At 38.9% G+C, this 25,739-nt stretch overlaps 1 protein-coding gene across 1 annotated transcript; it reads left to right on the top strand.

Moving 5' to 3' along the window:
* The first annotated feature begins 21,075 nt into the window (after positions 1-21,075).
* Positions 21,076-25,697, top strand: LOC147254886 (F-box only protein 40). The gene is made up of 2 exons (XM_086215240.1): positions 21,076-22,937; positions 24,936-25,697. Exons 1-2 carry the CDS (start codon positions 21,120-21,122, stop codon positions 25,098-25,100), a joined length of 1,983 nt encoding a protein of 660 aa, XP_086071366.1. The 5' UTR covers positions 21,076-21,119; the 3' UTR covers positions 25,101-25,697.
* The last annotated feature ends 42 nt before the right edge of the window (positions 25,698-25,739 follow it).

Below are 25,739 nucleotides of genomic sequence, written 5' to 3'. Positions count from 1 at the left end.
AACACCTAATTAATTGTCTGAATATCTTATTTGAGACATCAGCGCAGAAATGCAGTGACAGCAGTGATTGTTCCACAACTGTTCCTTTAAAAGATCCAACTGCATTTCTCTGCTTTATCATCCTGGATGGACTGTAAAAATGTTTCCCTTTACTGTACATTAACGATTGGAGGTCAGTACGTTCATTTAGCTCGCAGACGATGCCAACCTGTGACCCGCAGCAACCGCACTCATCTGGTTACCTGGTAACCTCAATCTGCTGTAAATGACATCATTTTACGGATGATTAATTTAACAAAGAAATGTCATTCTTTTAATGGTTTTACAGCGGCAAACACACTCGAATGATTAAAAAGGTTATGGAGAAATGTTTAAAGAACATTCTTAATGTGCCAGTGTGAATCAATGGTAATAGGATCAGCATGTTATGTTACAACTGAAAACAAAGGAAGGAATCAGGTTGGTCTTTTTAAGGCTGAGTAAATTAAATTCCCCCAAAATGTTTTTTTTTTTTTCCTCTCTCATAAAATCTGCGAGGAGACCTATGAATAAATGTATAATAAAACAAGCGCTCCATGTGGTGCCTTCTGTGATATGAAGCCACATAACCCCCAAAATTCTGGACAAAGCTTGCCTGACCACATCTGAATACCTCTCACAGCCAATGGATTGGTCACCTCTGATGTCTTTTGTAAAATTTGGGACACTGAGAAAAAAAGAGCAAAAAGGCAGGCTGAGGGGATGTGGATAAATCTGCGCTCAAATTGCAATCAAACAAGATCAGCAGCACGAATTTCACTGCAGATAAATGTGGTTTGAAATTGCTGTCTCTCAACCCCCCAACAAGTGTTTGAATGTCAGCAACCATGAAAGTAACAAGGATGTAATACCAAGTAATGAGAGGAAAGCTTCCACATTTCAAACAAACCTATACAGTGTAGCTTACATTTTTTTCAGGGTTGGAAGAAAATTATGACAAATATGCTTTATTTTGATGTCTTACAGCACATGTTTCACTAACTACTTTATAGGGCATTGTTTATTCATTTTGTCTGTATGTTCCATTCTTGCTAACATCTGATAGAAAAGATTCTGATTGACAAAGGTCAAGGTGTCTGTCACCTGTATACATGAACGCAATATCTCAGTTTACACAGTACAAATGTTCACTCGGACTATAAAAGTGACGTAAAGATCAAAGGTCAAGGTTACTGTGACAACATGAGCAGGTTTTTTTGGCCATAAGTCTGGACTTCACACGTCTAAAGTCTACAGAACATAAAGTATATTGGAAGTCTGGACAATATTAATGTAAACAGCTACTACACTGGTCGACACACAACTGCAAGGCTGGAATTCTAATATCCAGCGTTAAGGTTGACAAAAAAAAAAAAGGAAGTATCATCGTTCTTGATTATGTAAATCCAACACTTTAAAAAAAAATCGGAGGCAAGAAAATTGTGAAGCCTTTTGAGAGATATGAATGCTTTCCATATATATCTATATGCTACTGCCACTGAGTGTGAGGAACAGTGACATTGACTAGTTATCTAAAATTGAGTCAATAACTAATCTGTAGCAGTGACAGTGAGATGTTTGCTCGCAGGCATGCCATGGTGTAGCTCTGATATCAAAACTCCCCCAAGTGCGACATGAATGTAGTTCCATCTGAATTTGAAACACACAGTTTAGCCATATCTCAGTGCTCTCAGTGAACGCACACAAATTTTGAATCCACTTTCCTTCAACTACATTTTGACATTAATATTATAAACCCCCTTTGTGCATGGAGTGAAATGTAACGCAGTCATAATAAGCAAAGCAGCATCCAGACATATTGACTGAGAATACACATGCAGTTGCATACGTTTATGCAATTGCTGTCAAAATAGAGGCACGTAATTGATTCGGTGTAAACACTGACGTCTAGACATGCAGCCTTTTAGGAGTTCTTTAACCCGGAGGACTTTCAAGAGCACTGGAAGAGCATATGCTGCCCACAGCATGCATAATGACCTCCATCAAAACCATCAATAACCATAATGGTCACCCAGACATTTATGTTACAGTTACTGGAATGAGGAATGAGGCATTTAAGTCCGAGGGCAACCTTTGTACACACGGATTTTTCTTTTAAATGCCGTCTCTATTTTCATGATTTTTTATTATCAAATTGTGTTCAATGGCAGACAACAGAAATGATCTTTCACACATTAGAAACGTTTGGAGAAAAGGAAGTTTATTGAGCTAATTTAAAGGCCGATAGCAAAAAAAACAAAACAACAGTCGCTCTTCTTCTTTCAAACCTTCTGACATGAGACTTGATTTGAGGGATTCCAGCTTTTTCAATCTTTCAATAATTTCAAACATTTTTCTTGGCTGTCTCTAATTAAAATATATCAAATATTAACATCCGCATCGACCATCTTTGATCAAGTACTGTATATATGCACATAAAGGAAAATGCTTATGAGCTTTGATTTTTTTTTTTCTAGATAAGAACTTCTGAATAATGTTTTTTGATTCATGTTCTTATTACTTTCTTACAATTTGAAACACCATGTTGCAGATTCAACAATCATCACGCTCATTTGGAAATAATTTGTATCTTATTTGCTCGCCCTTTAACCACATATTGTCACTTTTATTCTGTTAATTTTGCCAAATCATTAAAAACATTCTTAACATCAAAGCTTTCTGTTTCACTTCAACTGGGAAATAACTGCTGAGTGTGAGTATGCAGCAGCGCATGAATACTGAAAAAGATAAGAGAGCAGAATGTACATTTTCATTGATTAGCTCTTAGAGCCTCAGCTAAATAAAAGATGGTGTGAAGAAAATTAGGTTTTATTAAAGATAAATGTCAAGTATTTTCAACATCAAATGCTTCCGGATATACCAAGGATAATTCTTTGCTTTTTTTTTTTTTTAAAAAACATCAAACTGCATTTTCAAAATCGTTCAAATTTCCCATGAAACATATAGCAACCTGTTTGTGCAATTCATTTTCAATTCCCTGCTACTTTTTAATCCATGAAAGTCTCCTCAGATATAGTTAAAAGTCAGAAAAACTAAACTTCTTCTACGCTGTACGCATCAAATCTACGAATGACGTGCATTCCATTTCGCTTGAAATTCAGGGTGTTACTTACTTTACATGAACCCTCCCCCTGCAAAAAAAGAAAAAAAGAAAGAAACAAACATAAAAGAAAATGTATTCTCCAGAGAAGAGTGTGCCACTGCTGTCAGTTTGGAGGCTTATTTGCTAATTGCTGCTCAGTGGCTAATTACACCCATAGATTGTATCATTAAAAGAGGGACAGAGCATCATCACATCATCCTGTAGTTGCACTACTACTCAGAGTATTACAGTGTCACTGTATAATATATATGATTGTCCAGTTGACCAATTGGAATAGACCTACAAGCCAATGACAAGTGTTTTTTTTTTTTTTTTTTTTTCAAAGCCTGAGGTTTTGTCAAATTATTGAACATCTCAGTGAGAAAGCATTCAGGCCAGCCAGGTTTCATCGCCATCGCTGTGCTAATTAGAAGCATTCACACCTCCTGTCTGCATCATCATGTTGATGTATCCTCTCTGGACTCATGCAGCTCCTCCACAATCAGAATTCAAATTGTACACACGAACTGAAGGCATGTTCTAAATTAGGGATCTGTCCTCTTTACTGTCACGCACGGATGTCAATCAAGTGCTCTGAGTGTAATGTTAGAAACAATGAGAGAAAGATGTATTACAAGGAATCGTTGACATATTTCCAATGAGGGTTGTTCCACGCGCATTTACAGTTTTCCAAGGATGTTTTCACATCTGAACCAGAAGAAAATGGAATGATTTTAACACTCTTTCATTTCCAATATGAATGTGTACTACACTAAAATAATAAATAATAAAAATAATCATCATGGTTCTACAGTGCAGAAGAGAGTCACTAGGCTTTACAACAGCACTGCTACAGATTGTGGAATGTGTGCTATGCTTGTGGAATGATTCTGCTGAAAGGGGATTGAAGTTGTTTGGACTTTAGTGTGTATTTCCTGAAAGAAGATTTATCACAGCTGCAGATGCATTTTCCTCACACATTTGTCCCTCTAACAACAGCTAAATTCATCACTTCCAATCATTTATTGACTTTTACATTAATTGCTTGGTCGGTGACATTTACAGGACATGATGATAGATGAACAGATCATCTTTGCTCTAACGTGCATTCAGCTTTGGTGACATGTAGCATGACATGTCCCCATACTTCTAACTAAGAATACAAAGAGCCAGCTATGCTCAGTGCACACAGCTCCAAGCAGAATGCTATGCCAACGTTTTGTAATCCAGCACCAGCTATGACAAGTAGAGAGAGGCATAATCCTTAAAGGCAGCAGGTAAAGTTCACCTCCCTCTAATTGTCGTTTTATGCCCAAAGCTGTGGTCCTAGTAAGTGTATGTGACTCTGACGAGGACGCCATGGGGTTTTTCAATCTGCAGTCAAGCAGAGAGCGAGTGAGCAAAGAGCTGACTGCAACCTGCAGCAGCAGCGGCGGTTCATCACGCTAGATGAGACCGGCAAACCTGGGTTTCCATCATCCTTTAGAGGTGAAGTGAAGGCATTGTTCCTGCTGATATAAAATAAACTTTACAGATACCTCAAATTGCTTTTTTACGTACAGAGCAGAAAAGCCTCAGAGATTAAACCTATGCCCATGTGTGGAAATATGGGATTGTAAGAACCCTACAAGTGTCACTTTTGGACGTGCACATTTGTTTAGCAAAAGACTGGCAAAACAATGTGGAAGGAAAGTGAAGAAATCTGGAGAATAAATGAGTCACATAGTTTTCAAACATTCAGTTCTTTCCAAGCTGGAGTTTGACATTTACCAACATAAATGTGAGTTACTATTGTAACCATGACGACAGAAATCACTTAATGGCATAGGTGGCATTTGTATGTGATCTGAAAAAATAAGCACTTCAGTCTTCTCTCTTCCGACCAATGAAATTGACCTATTCTCATTCCGTCACAGACATACTATATATATATATATATATATATATATATATATATATATATATATATACCTTATGTACATGTAAATATTTGGTAAATACACATTACACTATACTGTGGCCCCTTTAAAATATTGCAGTTACTTCACTGAAGATTAAGAAAAGCTGTCATTTTGATTGATATTCTCATTGCAGGCCTTTGCTCATTGGTTCGTCATGTTGCTCGACATTACGCACAAAAAAATTGGGCAAAAATACTCGTAACATCCGTCCATTCTCTAAAGTATCGCTGTCAGAAAACCGTGATCTTTGACAACTTTGTGTTGATTATGTTTCTTTGTTTGTGGTTTGGTTTTCATTATGAGCTTAGAAAATTCTTTTTTTTTTTTTTAAATTTTGCTATCACATCCATCCAGTGTCTTTGTTCGTGTTACATTTAACACTTCCAACCTGTTTCTTATCTGTTCATCAGTCCTCGTCAGTCACAGCCATGTCACCTCCCCTGTCTCACGGCTCTCATCCAATCAGCTCCCTCACTCCCCTCGCGTTCTCACACCTGTTTCCCGGAGTGTCCTGAGAAGAGTTTGTATTTTAGTTGTCTGAGTCGGTTCTTGTCAGATCCTCCCTGCTGGCTGTTGCTGCTGGTTAAGCAAATTAGATTTAGATAAAATAAATTAAGTAGAGAAAGAGAACAAAATTAAAAAAAAAAAAACTGTCTAGTTATACAGGAGTTTCTTTTTACTCTGTCTCCACCAGGCCCTGGGGAGGAAGCTGGCTGATGGTAGCCACCACCCACTATTCCATCACCTCACGGCACAACCCCCACATTCAATGGGAGGTTTATTTATTCATTCGAGTAGTCGATCAATCCGACAGTTTTAAGGTGTCTTTTTTGTTCCTTTTTTCCTCAAAGAAGATTGGCTGAGCTGGAAAGGGAGAGGCAAGATATTGGAGGAGGATAAAAAGAGAAATGATGAAACTAATTGATTAATTAAAGGTTAAAGAGACAGAAAAAAGATAATTGAAAAAAATAATAAATGGGGTGGGGCGGTTGGTGTAGTGTTAAATTGTTGTGGTGGTGTGTAAATTGTTGAATAATGTTCTGTTTAGTTTGTACCTCGTGCATATTATTAATGATGATTAACATATTATGGTAAGCAAGTATCGGTGGTTTTCTATGAACAGTGCGTGTGTCTGAGTCGTTGAATATCATCCTCTGTTTATTTCTCACCACTGCAGTGTATACTAACCTTCTAATGTGTGAGTTGCAAATTCACATTTTTGCATATATTAAAATTTTTTTTTTTTTTACAGATTTGAGTTCAGAAGTCAGCATTCATGGAGACTGGGATGCCTCTTGAAATGTTTGAGTTGCTGAGAAATATGTCGATTCTTGGCATAATCTTACTCGGACCTGAGATGCTGAACATTTCCTCCACTGGATTCGAGTTTGATTGCTAAAATTTGAGTCAAGTTTGTTGTGACAACTGATTTTAATTGAAGATGCTCCAGGAAACAAACACGTAATTCCTGAATGAGCTAGGGGACACTGATAAATGAGTTATTTTGAATGATATGAAAGAGATGAGTGATCCCTTTCAAGGCTGTGAAGTGCTATGGTTTATTGTTGAAAGAAAAGTGATGAGGAGATTGTCCTTGCCCAGCTCATGACTCCCTGAACCCATTTTTTTTCAGTGTTGCAAATAAGAATTTCCAGTTGACCTCGTTAAGAGCTTTTTTCTGTCTTGATCGATAACGATAAATCAGCTGGATTTTTGGTTATTGGAAAGCTGCATGTGGTTGAATAGTTTGCGAGTGTTGGTTGCTGAGTGTCGTCCTTTTAATAAAACCTGTTTGCTTGGGATGTATAAGATATAGGATGAGTCTTTTAATTCTATATGCTAAAGTTTTGTTTATAATCTCTGTGGGTATCGATTAGCTGGATAAGTGGGGTCTTCATTTGATTTTAAAAGGAGGATAATCTTTGCTGTGCTCATAAACTGGGAGATTTTGGAGGTGGTTCAGAGTTCGGCTATCATTCTCATGAATAATGGTGAGAAAGTGGACCAGAAATGTTTGTAGAACTCGGCAGGGAAGCCATCTGGTCCATGTGCTATTTATTTTTATCATTAAAGCGAGCAACTTCTTTCTGTCCTGCTTCTCGCTCTTCTCTGCATTCGGGTCCTTCTTCTGCACAACCTTGATAGTTGCAATCAACGTTTTATCAAAACTATTTTAATGGAAACACATGTAAAGAGACTACAGTTGAAACTTTGCAGTATAACCACTTACTGTCAGGTCCTTGGTCTTGTGCTGGCTTGTTCAGGCTAAAATAATCATGTCAGAAGCAGTCCACCATTTGTGTTGTGTCTAACCAAACCTCAAGCATTCACACATCATACAGTATCATTATTTTTAAGATTCTTATTTTGTTTTGGAAGGTGACATACTTCCCAAGCTGAAATGAATCATAGTTTGAAGTGCTCGACCAAGTTTCCACATTTGATGATTTGTGAGAGGATGGGATTCTATCATCGTCTGGAGGATGAAGGAAATGAATTGTTCTTGCTTCCATAAATAAACTAATAAAAAGTGACCTCAAACTGACCCCGTGTGTCTCTTCAATGCCAGAGCATCTGAACTGGTACTTCTTGGGAAAAGCCCACAAGCTGATAGAGTGGCAGGAGGCAAAGCTGACTGGCTACTTAGCCTGTGTGCCCAGCAAGAGAAACAGCAGATGCAGCGTGACCAAAGATAATCTGTACCCATCAGGGAGATCTGAGATGGTGAATCAAACTAGATTTCTGCTTATAAGGAGCTGCCACTGTGATGAACAGCTTTAGCCTACAATTTTTTAGTGGAGCATTGATGAGGAACATTACTTGCGGTATTTTTAAGGTAAATTGTTTGAACCTAGCTTTGACAATACAAAAAAAAAGAGTGCTCTAGTTGTAGTAAGTGTTGCTTATATTTCATACAAATACTACCAAGTGCCAAAGTTCACACTTTATTCACACCGTCATTTTTTTTTTTTTCTTGGTGCCACTTTTCATGAGTTTGTTTGAATCCGAGTTTAAGATTGAAATTTGAAATGCAATCGTGTTTAATTAAACATCATGAAAATAAATTGTAGTCAAATAAGAATGTAATATCTTACAATATACCTATCTACCACAAAAAGAAAAAATGTCTTTGCTCTCTTAAAATAATTGCCTAAATCATCGATACAAGTTTTTCAGAAAAAAAACTGAAGACAAGACATCATAAGGAGTTGATTTAAGGAAAAAATTGTCAAAAACTAACTCAAGCAATTATTTTAAGGTGATGGAATTTAACTACATTCATAAAAAAAAAAAAAAGTTGTGAATGATAAAACTTGTTTTGAGTCCCAAGTAATCATTTTGTAGTGGAAAGTTGGATGACGGACTGTTGAGAAATCTTGTCCTGTTTACCATGTGGATTTAATTAATTTGCAGATATGATTCAGAACTGCTTGTAAACAGAATTTCCTATCACTGTGGAAGAGCTAATTAACTAAAAACACTTTAATAGAATATTTTCACTTGTCAGAGGTTGAACTATAAATGCCTCAGGTCTTCCAATTCCTCCCAGTTGTTTGGATGAAATTGCTGCCTGGTTGACAAAGAAACACCAGGCCAAAAATGATCTCACAACAAAACATTTCAGATTAAAACAGCTTTGTTTAGTTGCATGATTATTAGATAGTGACCTCCACCAAGGAGGTCATGATTCTAATATCGTCTGTTTGTGTGTTTGCTGAATTATGCAAAAAACTATGAGTATAATTTTCACCGAACTTGGTGTAAAGAGGGCAAAGGAAGACTCTGTTGCCTTTTTGGGCAGATTTGTCATAGTGCCACCTGGTGGCAAAAGGAAAGTGTATGGTTTTGTTTCTTTATTACACTCTGATGTACTCCTCCTAATTCTTTGGGCAGATCGGTCTCAAGTTTAGTCAGAAACAACTTTCTTGATGGGGTGATGCGAAGACTGTGAGTTTTCAGATTTTTTTCCTAAACTTCAGACGATTGGTGAGAGCTGAATTTGAGTCATAGTGCTGATACAGGAAGTAAATGTAATGTAACAAACATCATCCAGGTTCCACCACCCTCTTGCTCCAAGGAAGAGATGCACACTGCAACATGAACACAATTTTGATGGCCTACGCACACAAGCACAAAAAAAGCAGAATATTTACTTTGTAATGAATGTGTGCCCCCTGCCAGTGCTCTCTGGTTTATTGGTTTTTCTCAACATTCTGTGATGAATCAGGATAAGATTTTTTTTTATGTCAAATTTCCCTTTAAATCAAGATGTTTTAGAGCTAAAACATTTCCTCAGTCACTGAGATAAAATGTTGCATTTTGTAAAAATACACAACCTGGTAATGGAATTTTTGCCTGCATCAGATGGCATTTAACTGGCTGTTGGTGTTCACCCCCCCCCCCCCCCCTCTCTTTCTCTATAAGATAAGCTTCACAGAACATCAAAAACTTGCTGAACACTGAGAATGTTTTCGATCACAGTTTATATCCTTAGATGTGAGGCTTTAGATTGGGCCTTCGCTGTCCAGTCTACATGAACGATCTCTTTTCAGAGGACTGTTTAACCTCAATTGGCATTTGGCCTGAATGGCTCAGAGTTGATAGTGAAACTGAGGACGCTAATGCTCACTTATGTGTGTGCTTTTTTTTTCTTTCTTTTTGCAGGTATGCATCTGTGTGTGTGTGCGTGTGTGTGTGTGTGTGTGTATGTGTGTGTGTGTGTGTGTGTGCGTGTGTGTGAGTTTGTGGGTGCGTGTATATGGACCTACATATAGTAATGCCTTGGGTCAGGCTGGGCTGTGTGCCAGCAACATCTGCAGGGGTCTTGTGAGAATGCAGCTGAAGATACCTGATCAGAGTGATGGATGCCTGTGAGCCTGGTGCACACACCGACATGCACACCTGCCGCCCGTGCCCCACTTATTGAATCCATGAATCAATTTAATGAGCAGAAGACGGGGTCAGGACTTCAATAAACACCCCACCAAGCTTTCAAATTTAATACCAGCCCATTGAGTGATACTGTACAGTATTTCTAGCAAACGCTGATTGGAAAACACTTCCTCTATAAATTGGAAATTGGTTCAGAGCAATCTCTTTGTATAATGTGTGTTGACTAGATCAGTTTTCTAGCTTGTGCATGAACATTTTAGCTAACTAAACTAAAAAAAAGAGAAAGGTAGTATTCTGTGAGTATGTGTGTATATATATGTTTGTGTGTGTGTGTGTGTGTGTGTGGTTGGTGAAAGAGTGAGCCTTGAGTAACAGAATCAGACAGCTTCCATTGGTAATCAATACTGGAGTAGTGAACTGATCGTTTGCTTCTTGATTCATCCCATTTAGAGCTACAGACTTGCCAGTCTGACAGATACAAGACCTGATTTCCCTCTGGATTTGGATCTGGACTGTGGCAAATACACACTTTAGATGGTATATCTACATACCTAGCCACTGTTATTACTGACACCTAAATCCTCCAGAACCTTGTTTGAATGCCACTTCCCTGCTTGCTTGATATTCTGAAGATTGAATCCACATTTTTTATCCGTCTATGTTTGCATGAAATAACCCACACCTCATCTATCAGCACATTTTAAGGGTAAACCCATCAATGTCAACCTCCTTATTGTTCCATGCTGAGATTATAAACCCAGTTTCCCCTCCACTGATTCAACCACAAAAATGGTTTCTAGTCGTGAGGTCATCTCAACTGCCGGTAACACAGCACAAAGGAGGAACGGTTGCTATTTAGATGACTGTAGCAGCAGCAGCAGCAGCAGCAGCAGCAACCCAGTGGTGAATACATTTTTCTTCATCCACTGGGGACACAGGAGCTAATGGAGCATGAGAGTGACAGTTACCCTGAAGTTGTGTGGCTGAGTCACGCCCCCGTTCGGAGAGGAGCTGCAGGCAGCAGTTATTTGAGACTGAGACCAAGAGGGCATGCTGTGTGACTCTGGGCCAATTCGGGGGTAAACATCAGTGGCTGTAATTGGACAACAACACAGCAGGGAATTTCATACATTTAAGATTCTTACAGAGCAGTATCATGAATGAGATGAAAAGGAATTATTGTAAGTCACTTTTAGAATTTGACACCATACATATAACACGTACATTCTAGCGTCAACATTTTGTTGATTAAAAAGTCAGCGAACTCCAATGCTCACTGTTTTTTACAGCTTCCTATCTCCATCAAGCCTCGAAACCTTTATCCCCTCCTCTATGTATTCTGATTCCCATAGATCAGCTTCCAGACGTTAATCCTCCTCATCCTCACAGATAGTGACAGTAACTAGCTCTCTCAGTCATCAACAAACATTCGTGTGCACAAGTTTTCAGGCGCAGCATCAAATCATTGTAAACAGTGAGAAAAGTATGTATTTAGCTCATTTTGAAATTGCAACACATTTTTATTTCCTAGCAGATGTTATACACTGACTGTATTCATATATGAATTATTGTTTTAAGGACATCTTCATAAACAGTTAGATTATGCATATTAATACCTGAGAACAGCCCAAGTAAATGATAACTATAACTATTAGCTGTTAGTAAATGCTCCTCAGTGCATGAAATAATGCCAGTCAATGTACCTTAACGTGAGAGAAGTACTGCTCTTTCTGCATCTTGATAAAAGCATCATGATTAGCTAAAGTGGTAATAGTAGATATTACGACCAAGAAGAATGTCTTCCCAATGATAAACCTTCAAATGTCCACATTTTGTTGTTGAGAGATACAACAAACTTTCACATTATTTCCTTGGTACAGTTTCAGATAATAATCATCATTTTTGTGGGGTGTAATGCCACATGGAGGATATAACACAAAAAAAAATCTCAAAATATATGATATTTGCATAATATGCCGCACGATAGTCAGAGCACTAGCGGCATAGAAATGCTGCAAGATACTTCATTTTTATTTTCCAAAGGATAAGATCAAAACATATGTATATGTGAGCGTGCTTACAAACGTACACACACACACACACACACACACAGGAACATTCCTTAACATGTTAGGGAAGTACTGTACGGGGTTCGTGACATCCTGCAGTTTGGCTGAGGTCTCTTATCAGCTTTGGCTGCTTATCACTCAGCCCCACAAGAGCAGAGACACACTGAAACTATTTTAGCTGCAGCACCTGTGAAGAAATTATCTTTATCAGTGTATGTTGCATGACATGCTGCTAGCCCCCCACCCCCCAACCTCCCACCACACCACCCCCCCTGTGGATTTCAGATAAAATTATGCATTACATGCTGGCAGCAGAAACTGAGACAAAAAACAGTGAAACATGATTTGTGCACAGATTCAAAATTGGCTGCACAGATGACACACATAAACCATAAGTGCTCATTGACCAGATAGGTGACGGTTGATGCTTCTGCCAACCACACAGTTAACCAAGTGCCATTTGAACCATTTCTACTGAGTGTTGAAGCTCTCTACGTAAGTTTTGATGAAATGCCGAGTGTTTTTACATTTATCACTGATAGATCAATCATTGACTGATTTTTCTGGGAGATCGGTTGTTTGGATGTAAAGCGTTTAATCCGTTATGAGAAATCAGATAAAGGCGATCTTTTTTTTCAGTGCATGTATAAAGATGCAGATTTTTTTGGAAATATTTTGAATCTTTGTGTGTGTGTACAATCTGCACGAAACACAGACAAAAGAAGAAATTGGATGTTGTTAAGATGTAAATAAGGCGGGCAGCAGCTGTTTTTGGGGAGTTAAGCAGTGACAAACTTCACACTCTTTAACAGTATCTCCCAGTTTGAAGTGAATATAGAAATGGTACAGAAGCATATGTTTAAAAGTATCTTCAGAAATGGTCATGCTGGGATTTTTAATTTTATATCATCATGTAAACCTTTTTTTCATCAGATATTATCTTATCACAGTGACTGTAGACATGTCAATTCAGAGTATTGCCATAACCTGGTTATTGTGTGCATGTAAATCATCTCATTATTAGTCAGCCATCTGCTTAAAGTATTAAACGATGTAATAAACAAATTGAACGATACCCAATTAATCACTATTTTCATTGCCATTTATGGACGACCAACACGTGTAAAGGCTGCTTGTAGTGACCCTGAGTTTCATCCCCACATGGAGCTTTTTAAGCCTGGTTTAACCCATCACAGCGCATCAACAGTAAGGCTCAGTCCCACCACACTCATCAATCCCCTGCAGGCAAACAACCTCTGATGAACCTGAGCAAAGTTAACAAGTAGCAGCTTATAAGATCAGCATGTTTCTCCCAAAGGTTAGAGACAACCAGAGAAACGCTTCACATGTCAAAAATAATAAAACCAAATTCAGAAATGAATCATGACAGCATTGTAAGGTGATAATAATATGTCACCTGTGTTTCGGTCAGATGTTTTATACTGTTCCCAAGAGACTTATAAATAAACTAAAGGGCACTTGGAGAGGGACGGCAAGGCTCAGAGGTAGAGTGGCCTGGTTGCTGGTTCGATCCTCACTTGCCCTGGTGACCATTTCAAAGTTTCCTTGAGCAAGATACCGATTGATCCTGATGGCCCTGTGATGGACTGGTGACCAATCGAGGGTGAACGTGCCTCTTGTCGAGTGTCAGCTGGGATAGGCTCCAGCCCCTCCCCGCGACCCTTAACCGACAAGCGGTATAGAAAATGGATGGATGGGATGGCCACCTGGAGATTTAATACAGCCACCATGGCAATATAACACCTCCACCCATGCTAGTAATCACATCACCTACTTGGTGGAGGGAATTCAGTTTGATGTAAATTATTTTGCATTTGTTGGCAAGTAAAGTTAAATCAGCATCATAAAGGCTTGGTAGTGATATTTGATTTGAAATCTGGACCTTGCTGCGTGGTATACTTTAATTAAAAGTGTCAAAAAGGCACTTGGAGACTTTTTTGCAATGTTAATTGGATCCAGCACAAAAGGTACCATTTTTTCCCTCCTTCCTTGGCTCATGCTGCACGCAGTTCCTCCAAATTTGGTCTCATAATCTTTGAATAAAGACAGACAAATAACAAGGCTCGCAAAACTCCCCAACAAAAGGATAAATAAATGCATGTTAAATTATAATTTGATGAATTTACATTGACAGTAAAATAGCTGTTGTCCTTTCGGTGTTGCTAAAAGCATGGCACAATGAAATCATCTCCCCAACAATGACATTAGTGCTGTTTGTGCTTATGTTATGACACAGAAATGTATCTTGTATGTGTGTATATATATATATATATATATATATATATATATATATATATATATATATATATATTTTTTTTTTTTATGTGTGTGTGTGGCATGAAAACTAAATGACTTGGTGCAGAGATCTTTCTCTACCCAGCATCCCTCTCTCTGAGAAGTTATTAAATCTGACGTAAAATGTCAAATTTACAACTTTTTGAGATCATTCTTCAGTTTATACCATGTGACAGAAAGTACGCTGCCCTGAGGGGAACCAACACAGGCTTCATTACAAGGCACTTTTAATTAGTCTTTGTAATTAAAATCAGAATATATGGTGTAGAAAGGCTGGAAGCTAAATTGATATGCCCATAAACATTTACATGTTCATTGGTCAGGGTTAGCAAATGGTTCAGTTTTTACTCAGGTCTGACAAGAGGCTGGAGAGTTGAATTGCAGAGGGATTATAATAAGGCATGCATGACACCCTCTTGATTAAGTGGGAAAGGATGGTGATGGTGGTGGGGGGGGGGGGGTCTGTATAATGAGAAAGTGAAAACTAGGTGTGATTTTCTGTCCTATTTTTGCAAGCCATATACTACATAGTTTATCCATTAGGGGTTAATTACAGTATTCTCAGTACTCTCAAAAGCATATTCTGTTAAATGCAGCCAACAAATTTTTAATTCAGTGTCAGGTTAAACAGACCTTTAAACGACAGACCCGGTATATAATTGTCATGAAGCTAAAATATTTAAATGGAAAGCCAAGAATAGCAGTCCTCATGATCACTTTTCCATCTTTCAAAACCCCAGAATAAAATAATTTTACCATGTTTACTTCATGTGATATATAGCACGTGTAACACATATATTTATATGTACATTTATATTCTATCTAGAGTTGTTTTTGGCAGCCTATTTTAATCTTAGTCCAGTCTAGGCTTTGTCTCAAACGAATGTTTTAGTTTTTATTAGTTTTAGTCGCTGTCATACTCTTTTTTTTAGTCGAGTCAAGTTTTAGTCAACTAAAAGTCTAAGCATTTTAGTCTGGTCTTAGTCGACAAAAACTGATGACATTGTAGTGTATTTGTAGTCGATGGAAATTGTATTTCAGTCTCTTTTTAGTAAAGCAGTATAGATGGACTTAAGAATACACATTCCAGACACTGATATGAATTTACAACCTTCGTTGATGTTGTTTAAGCTAGATTCTAGCTTCTCTGGAACTGCCAGTTGCATGCATCTTCTAAAAAATCCTGAGTGCGCTTGAGGGAGTGACGTCGAGTGTAAAATACTTCAACGAAATAACTTTATAACGTTTCATCTAGTCTAGTTTTAGCCAACGAAAATGCAGAGACAATTTAGCATAGTTTTTATTTCATAAACCACATTTAGTCTTGTTTTAATTTCTCAACAAGACTGCATTATACATTTAGTCACGTCATTGTCATCTGCCAACGTTGCATCTCGTCTTTGTCAGGTGATAAAGGCTCGGTGAGGACATTTAGTCATACTTATCGTTGACGAAAGCAAAGCTAATTTTATCATTATTATTATTGCATTGTATCCTGTCTTACATGATTGAAAAAAAGCATTCGGCCAGACATACAAAGGAAGCAGTACTGTCACTTTATTTAAAAATCTTAATAAAATTACTTAACCTATTAAACTGTCTGGTGACATGTGACTAAAACCTCAAAACACATTAAGGTGTATCTCACTTTTAACAACAACAGGGCTGTCCACCCCAAAAAATAATGCATCATGGGACTTTTTCAAACATTAGTGATGTTCCTACTACTGAGCGTTCCTTAGAAAAGCAAAACATTCCAAATACATTATTTTTCAGTATCAATCACATTTTATTTTCATCACAATTTTCAGTTCTGTGCAATCCAAACTTAGTCTACATCCTTTGATTGAGGACTGATGCAAAGCAGATAGGAAAAACCACTGAAATACTCCACAGCAGCTGACCAGAACTGGGTAGCCATGCTGCCACAGTCCCAGGGCAACACTTCCTCCTGCTGCCTGTTCCTCGTGACCCTTGCTTTGTCTTTGCGCTCCATCACACTGGGCTGCTGTACGTCATCTTGAGCCTGGGCAGACTGTGGTGCCTGTGGCAGCTCTTCTTCCAGGGCTGTTGCTGCATCACTATGGTCCACCAGAGACTGTAGATGGGTCTCCAGGACCTCTGCTGCGTTCACGTGGTCCATCATGCTGGACTGCTGGATGATGCCTCCCGTCTGGGAAACCTCTTCCACCTGTGGTGGCTGTGGCAGCCCATCTTCCAGGGTCGTTGGTGCATCACCATGGTCCTTGTCGGGCTGTTGCTGGTTCTCAGGGACTTCTGCTCCCTCATTGCACGTCTCTTTCGTGGCCTGCTGGTAAGCCTCCAGGGCTTTTGCTGCCTTATACTCTTCTGCTCTGTATTCGGCATTTCGGGCTCTCCAGGCCATCTGTAGGACCCTGGCTTCCTTTTTTAGAGCCATGTAGAGGAAATTTGCTGAATCATGATGGTTTCCCTCGACTCCAAACCCCTTGGCCTTCTGGACATTGTATTCAAGAGCCATCTTTTTATGTGTGGGGTATGGAAATTTAGAATTTAAAGAAGGAAGACTGAGCTGTCTTTATAGTTTTCTCTGCAAGGCACCAACAGGTTTGGAATCTGTTAAATGATGAGTTGTTAACTTATACATCCTCAGTTATCTTTTCTGACATCAGAAATCCTTACTGTGTGTTCACACTGAACACGAATTCACACGAACGGTTTCCATTCAAAGTCTATGCAAACGCGGGAATGACGCAAATTTTTGGTCGGGCAGCGCGAATGAGGCGAATGCGCGAAATTTCGCCAATTACGCAACAGTTCTTTGAATATCTGTGGTGAAATGGCGGAAAGAAACGTTACTGGAAATACTCGCTACTTGGGCAAGTGAGTGAATTCGCCTATTCGCGCCAATGACACAAATGATCCGGCGGTCAAATTCGCATTTGCGTTTGGTGTGAACACACAGTGACTCTGACATCACACAAAAATAAAAAAAAGAAGAAGAATTCTGACAACAACAACACCAACCACACCAACAAAGACAACAGAAAAAATCAGAATAGCCCCCACGGTTAGAAGGAGAACATTGGTTGTGGTTTGCTTTGCTTAGCCAAGAAATGTAGAGACCCATTCTCTCATAGCAAATGTCACAGTTATATATGACAGTCAACTGTCAAGATGTACGTTCAAGAGCAGCCTTGGTTGGCACCATTTTGACACTGTCGCTTGCTAGGACGGCTGTGTGGTGGTTTAATGTAAAATACACCATTTTTTTTGACTGTATAATACAGTCTATCACTAGGCAATTCAATAATGTTAAACTGATAACTGGCTTGTTAGATCGAACGATGTTATTCGTGTTAAAATTAACATTAGTGCTGTCTTTGTAACTTTGACCTTCGGGTGTCAATTGTATCAGTTGGGATACATGTGTTATTTGGTTTACCCACCCCCTTAAAGGTCAGTCCAGAAATACAACATTTTCATTAGTCTTCTAAAGCTTATTTATAGGTGTCTGCCTTGCAGAGCTGAAATAAAAATAGCACCAACATTTTTTTTTTTTCTAGGTCTTTGGGCATATTTTTCTGAGTATTGTCCCATTGTCTTTGGCCAATTAACATGCTTGGCTTCTATACTAAACTAGATGGAAAATGGAGAGCGATTGTTAAGAATAATGTTACCAAGACAAAACCATCTCATAGAGGAGGCTGAGATATATGAGGTTCTGCAGAATGTGAAAGAATGCAGTGTTCTTTGCTTATTGCAGGCAAACCTTCTAAATATGAAACTTTTAGTAGTCTTGCTGTGTGCTGACAGCTTTCAGGCGCTTTGCATTTTAACACAGCTTGACTTTTTTTTCCTCTCTGTTGTCAAGTCAGATTTCAAAACATTAAATTAAATGATACGGAGCTTGCATGAATCGTTAACCCCTCGTCTCAGGATTGTTCAAATCTGCACTACAGAAACAATGTACAAGCTGTAATTACTCCCTTTTTGACCTTCCAGGCTACAGAACAGCTAAAGCTGGCTGTTCAAATGAAGTTTGTTGGACTATGTTCCGTTAAATGTCTTATTAATTTACACTCAGCAAGTAAAATTACATTTTTTGAAGCTTAAAAAAGATCAGACTCCATATTGACATCTTTCATATCTGGGTTCCACAATTCATTTTCATAGCTGTCTGATATGGTGATATTTCACAATATGGCCTGATTTTTATGGATATTATCTGGAAAAAAAAACCTCATTTTGTACAAGAGTTTTAAAATAATGCTTTTCTCAACATAAGGATCATAGATACATCTATGAATTTATTGTACATGATTTACTGCTCTTTGATGATGAACGAAGAAAAAAAGGCTTGAGTTAAAGTGCACCCATCCAGATTGTGATGATATTGACAATTCCTAATCAGTATGATGCAAATTTTAAAATGATAAATACATACAAGTATGGTCAACATAAACATAACAAAACTGCTCTCTGTCAAAGTCGTTAAGCTGTATACACTCTGCGTCTTAGAAATATCCAGCAGGATTTGTGGGTTATCCCTTTCCTGCCCGACCATGCTGATATTATAACCTCTTGCTTCCTCCTGCTTGAGACAAAGCAAAGTTCAAACGTGCTCCTATGCTAAAGTTTGAGAACAACAACCTGCACAAATTGTTTCAATCACATCAGGGTGTGTTAAGATCATGTCAGCTCATTTTGAAACAATCATGCAGCAGTGACCTATTGTTCCAACACCTGCTTGAAAACACTTTTTAAACTGTATTAGTCTCATCTAACCTCAACAATCAGTCTCAGCTGCACTGCAGTTGTGTACCATAACCAGGATTGTTTTTCTGCTTGCTCTCTCCCTCTCTCTCTCTCTCTCTCTCTCTTTCTCTCTCGATGAGATGTATACTGATTACTGAGCCTATAGAGAGCGCGGCAGCTGTCTGATAAGACATTTATTGTAATCTGCGCCAGGTGGAGAAAGAAGTTGCACTAAGACTTCCAGATGCAGATTGTTACTCCAGCACATTTTTGCAGGGGGTGGAAAACGGGTCTCAGAGGGTGTTTGCAGATTGGTGTGGGGGAGGAGTGAAGGGGGTGATAGTTGAGCCAGCCTTAATGTAAATCAGAGTAATTAGTTAAAGCTAGTTAGGCTGGATCAATGCCCCATTATGCTCCAAAAACAGAGGAATTATGCAAATGAATAAAACAATTATAATGCATGACAAAAAGGAAAGTGTGATATGTGCATGTTTCATCATTTGTTTTCTTTTTTGTTTTTTTTAATCCCATATTTTCGGAGTCAGCTGTATAAAGGCAATCAAACCAGTGCTGTTTGGGAGCAGTGATATATGACAAAACACCACAAAATGGTGATTTGATGAAGAGGCAGCTATAGCGCTATAGCAAATAGTCAATATGATGTGCTGATAATCTGACTGGGATGTAATACGTGCAGACTTCTGATGTATTTAAATAAACACTTCCTTCTGACCCTGAAGTCACAGCTGCTGAGAGAGGTTGATCCAGTTTTTAAAGGAGTGATACTGACATCTAGTGGACAGCAGGGATCAAATCAACTAAGCCTGTAATAACACTGTTTATTGAATAACACTTAGGTGTGTTTTATTTGTTATCAGTCAGAACCGTGACTAAAATCGAACTTAATCATGTGACCTTTAGCCACAAAGGTCTAACATGTTTCATGTGTTGTTTTTTTTAATGATACAGTATTTATTTAATGTTTATTTGAAATACTTTTATTCTATGCACTTGCTGAAAGAGTCAGGAGCTCAAAGTATTCATGGCAGAAAATGACAAATAATGCTTTACACTAAAAGCAATTGACTTGGTTTGTATTAACATTATTAACTACAGAATAGTTAATTGTGTGAGAATGGTATGACCAACAGCATCACATATGAGTAGTAATTTCATCCCCTCAAACTAAATCTATCATCAGAAAAACTCATCTGTGCACTTTGTGTGCACAGATGAGTTGTAAGAGAATGAACTTGTAAGAGAATGTGCAGAGTAATAGAATTATATAGAACAGAGTAAGCATTGGTTTGATAGTATAGTGTAAATACAGAAGAAGAATGGACAGTATAATGCTGATGTATTTGAACAAACAGAAGTGTTGAGTACTTGGATTATCCGATATAATCACCAGCCTCTCGGTGAGCCGTCAGTGGCTGAGACTGTAACTTGACCTTGCCTCTTAACAGCGGTGATAATGGTGCCCCGTCCCACTGGCCTATCCACCCCTCTGTTGTGTCTATTTATAAAGTCCAGACACAGTGCGGAGGTTATTCAGAGGTGCCAGCAAACACAAGGTGACAGGCACAGAGGAGCAAAGGGTGAGAATTTTTACTGTTGTTGCGATTGTTGTTGGTGACGCTTTATACAGAATAAATGTGTGTTTGCCGTCTTCTTTTGAGCTGGACATATAATGCCTTCTTTTACACTAGATAATACTCATTTGGGAAATTTACCAATATCAATATTTATGCTGTGGAAGTATTTTCCCCATTCTAACATTCATAATTCACAGGATATGCTCCAATAAACTTGCAAACTTTAAATAATTCAACATGTTCTGTGGCAGTGTTTTCTAACTCAGATGATCATATTCATTTAAATCATAGTATGTAGAACAGTGAATGCATTTAGTGCATGAACATTTACAATTATTGATTCTAATCTTATGGTATTGCGAAGTTATATTATTATTTTTTTAGTGTTGGATTGTTTTTTTGTTTTTTGAAGGTTAAAAGAAGAAACATGCCGGTTGGTCATCATGAACACTGCAACAAGTGTTACGATATCCGCTGTCAAGTCCCGCTGCGGATCTCCAATGCATGCATGGTCATCAAGTGCCATAATAAATGCGGTGCTGCTCTTCATATGTGCAAGGAAGAGGAGCACCAGCTTCTATGTCCCAATGAGACGGTCCCCTGCCTCAATGCTGGCTACGGCTGTCCCCTCACCATGCTGCGCCGCAGGCTAGCCAAACACCTGGAGGTGTGTCCTGCCAGCGTGGTCAGCTGCTCCCAGGAGTGGAACCGTTGGCCTGTTTCTGAAACTGACTTGGCCTTCTACAGAAATGTCTCCAAGCACACTGAACTAGATCTTGATGTTGCCCTGGCTCTCAGGGATCAAGAGCAGCTATTTCAATCTATCAAAATGAAAAACATTTTCCCTGAGATGATGATGGAGGATCCAGACACTCATCAAAACACCTCTGGGGTCAGCTGTCCTGCAGCGGGAGCAGCCTGCTCTTTAGATTGTGGTGAATTCACAGAAAATGGCTGGAAAGGGATGAAGGAAGAGGAACTGAGTCATGTGGCGAGGGAAGCTTTAGCAAAAAACAGAGATGTGGAGGGTATTCATTGCCGTAGCTCCTGGGAGAGAATATTCAAGAAGGAGATGGATGGGTGCAAGGAAACTGTCAAAAACCTGAATAAAAAGGAGGATCTGGGAACAAAAAAGGAAGAGAGTCAGAGAGAATCTAGAGACTCCCATGAAGAAAATGCTACCTCAAGCATGACTGGCGCAACTGGCTTCGCACCATGGCAAGACGGAGTCCTCGAGAGGTTAGGCAAAGAATTCAACATCGCTGAATATAACATGTATCTGGTACACAATGGAGCGATGCTGATCAACTTTGGCCAACTTCCTGCTTGCACCCCAAGAGAAAAGGATTTTGTTTATGGAAATCTTGATCCAATTGAAGTTAAAACAATTCGCTCTTTCAATATACCTACCAGCTACAGAGCAAAACGGAATTACTTGAAGGACCCAACACAAAAGGACATGGTCAAGCACCAAAGTGTTGACACTGATGATTTAGATGTGAAGAATCTTTCAGAGTGTGACGAGATTAGTGCCACGCTGCTTTGCTGCATGGAGAAGGAACTGAAAGGGCATTTAATCTCAGAGACGGTTGGAAATGACGGTTTTTATATAGACACAGGAACACAAACGTACACCTTCGATTCAGCGCCATTCAAAACCGATGCATCGCTTGCAGATGTGATAGCTGAAAAACCTCCTGTTCTTTACTTGCACACTGAAGCAGAATCTGTTACAAGAAGACATAACAAAACAAGTTCTGCATTCACCTCCATGTGCGGCCTCTTCTTTCGCCGTGATGAATACCACTCTCATTTCAGGAATGTGCACTCAGATATTCAGGCCGGCCTTAACGGCTGGTTCCAGCAACGCTGTCCTTTAGCATACCTCGGCTGCACTTTCACCCAGACAAGGTTTTACCCTGCAGGTCAACAAGCTACAATCAAATACTCCCAAGGTGTCAATACCTTAGTCATCCAGCCACAAGTCCCTTCATCACTGTGTGAAGGGGGGAAAACCGCCAACCTTCAGAGACATAATCTTGATCCCTTGAGCTGCCTGCCCCTGGAGATCCTTCAGCACATTGCTAGCTACCTTGACAGTCTTACATTATCTCAGCTGTCCCAGGTTTCCCATCTGATGAGGGATGTGTGCGCTACATTGTTGCAGGAGAGAGGGATGGTGTCTCTCAAGTGGGAGAAGAAGACCTATTCTCACGGGGGAAGCTCCTGGAGATGTCGAAAGAAAGCAAGTACCCTCATATTTTCGATATATTTTCTTGTATTTGTTATTATTATTTTGCATCATTCTTAACTCATTTGATACCCAGTGATTAAATTTCAAAAAATTATTCTTGAATTGCAGTCTGACAGGTTTAGGTAAAATTAGTTTCACACCATTTTTTAGCTGATGTTAAGTGCAACATTTTTTTTTTTAAACATTTTGCCTCCTTGAGTTAGCAATAACTGAGTAAGTTCCAAACCATTATCCCCAAAGGTTTTTATTTTTTTGGAGCCTTGATAGTGCAATGCAGTTATTTAGTAATATCATATTGCATGTATAAAAGGTATTCTTCTACGTTAAAGGTGAACATCCATATCAGTTCCTCTTTGGTATCTGACTTCATCCTGTCACTGAAAAATCTCAGCCATTCATACAGCGTGACAGCTGCCGCATTGCGACCACTGCTCACAGTCTCGCTGGGCCTCTCCAGCAATATTACAAACTGCCCCATATTGTGTTGGCAGAAGCAGCTTTTTATTGTTATGCTGTTTTTTTTGTTTTTTTTTTGTTTTTTTACTCAATCGCACAACTCTGGACAGGTCAGCAAGTTTACTTTTCTTCACTGGGCATCTTACATGCAGGAGTTTTGAAATGGCACCATTGTAATTAACTATAATTTTGTGTTGCAATATACTAGTTTGGTTTTCAAGGAAGCTCTGAGAGGACTCTGCCAAGGCTGCACAATCAGATTTTTTTTTTTTTTTAAATTTAATGATAGAAAAGCACATCTGGATCCAGACCTGGAACAGAATGTGCATAATTACAGACAATTTCTCTAAATATATAATAAATGTCCTGATTTTTTTTTAATCTTTCAGTTATGAAATTTGCACTATTAAATTGTTGAAAGGATACAGAAATGAGTTGGATGATTTGTCACAAATGGAATAAAATACAGAACCCTGAAAATACATGGTATGCTTCTCAGACCACTAATCTAGACCTTAGACCCCTCAGCTCTAAATGCAAGGTCACATGGTCTCCTTGTGGTCTGAGCCACGCGGACGGCCCCAGCTGCATCGATTTGCGGAGATTACTTCAATCCCGTCTGGAATTATGAGCTTGGCGTAGAAGCATGAAAGTTCAGCCATTCGTTTATTTGGAGGGGTTTGGTTTCGGAGGGGACGTATAAATATTTCAACATCATAATGAATCTTTTTTTAACATGTCGTCTACTAATTTAATCTGTTGGGCTCTTCTCAAAGCAAACGTTTTGGCTTGTCAGACCAGAATATTTATGATGGCTGCACTCAAGGTGAGCCAGCCAGAGCTCTGGTATTGTACATGCTAACTGGAATGGGGCCGTGATTAATGTCAGTGTTTATACATCTGTGCCTTTCCTGCTTTGACATGTCAAAGTGTCTGCTGTGAAAGTTCTTGACGGATAAAATTAGCAATACTCATTTTGAGAAGCAGCCAATCACTTAGCCATTATTCAGCTTTTCTTTGCTATTTGGCAAATTCTCAAGTACTTTTTGAGATATATTAGACATAAATAGACTCTCACTGGGGAAGATAATAAAACCCGCACAGTAAATGTGTGTATTTCATTGACTCTGTCGACTGCACGCTGTTATTATGGGTATAACAGCGTGACGATGATATCAGTGATGTGGAATGGCCTGAAGCCTCCCTGCCAGTAAACAGAGTCCCACTATAACAAGCCAGATATGTGATCATTCATGGAAACAGGATGCTGATAAGACTGTGTGGGTGACAGCTGGGTATTTGCTCCCCAATGAAGGGCATAATTTATATCATTTCAAATAGATAGACACAAAAATAACATCCTACACTCACGTGATAAAAGAAACCTGTGGATCGAGATTCCATGGATATCAGAAGTAAATTCAACCTCCTGGCTGTAGCTTCTGTGCAGTTACTAACAGCAGCCTCCTACCACCTCTACCCCCCAACTGTTTTTTTTTATTTTTTATTTGTTTTTGTTGTTGTTGTTTGCAGGTTTGGGAGTTCAGTACTCGGTTTTCCTCTGTGGCCAGATGGAGTTTCAGCAACACACCCTCGATGTCAGATCATCTCAGAACCTGCTCCTACTACCAGATAGAGAAGCGCACTGAGCCGGTGGCTTTAAATTGCCTGGTAGAGGTCACAAACATGGAGAAGTAAAGCAGAAAAGATGATACTGGTGGTCCCAGAGCTCAGTGGGTGGACGAGCAAGTGATGCATGTTTAGAATCACTTAGAGGAGATACGTATTCACCCGCAAAAGCGAGGAAGAGGCTCCTGCGTTTGAAGTTATGTGGAAAGAGAATGGGATTCAGAGCTGCTGCAGTGTTAAAGCTCACAGATACTCCAGTGGTTATAGATGTGAAGATTTAACTTTGTAATTTCTGAACTCTTTCCTGTGATTTACTTCCCCATGACTTTCTTTCAATGTCATTTTTTTTTTTGTTGGCAAACTGCTGCAAGATTGTAAATTTGACAAACAGAAGATGAAACTCAAATTCTCCATCCATGTTATTGATATATTGATGTTAAACAGGGATTATATCAGATAATATTGCCTTGATTACTTTACTTGGCTGTGTATTGTTGTTTGCTCGTGTCACCACTGAGCAATAAATGCTTCTTAGAAAGGTACAAGTGTATACTGCCATCTGTTGGTGAGAAGCTGTAGTACTTTCCTCTCTTTGTAATTTGGGATGCAATGATCACATGAGTTTGTTTGATAGCATGTAAAAGTGCATGTATATGAATAATGTAGTTAAGGAAAAGTACAGGACTGTGTTCTGTCTGTGATATATTT

This window comes from Aulostomus chinensis, chromosome 10 (genome assembly GCF_037954235.1).
Source record: "Aulostomus chinensis isolate RoL2024-O1b breed Wild chromosome 10, RoL_Achi_v1.0, whole genome shotgun sequence".
Taxonomy (NCBI): Eukaryota; Metazoa; Chordata; class Actinopteri; order Syngnathiformes; family Aulostomidae; genus Aulostomus; species Aulostomus chinensis.
Note: the sequence above shows the minus strand (reverse complement) of the source record. Positions and strands in the feature narration are given on the sequence as shown.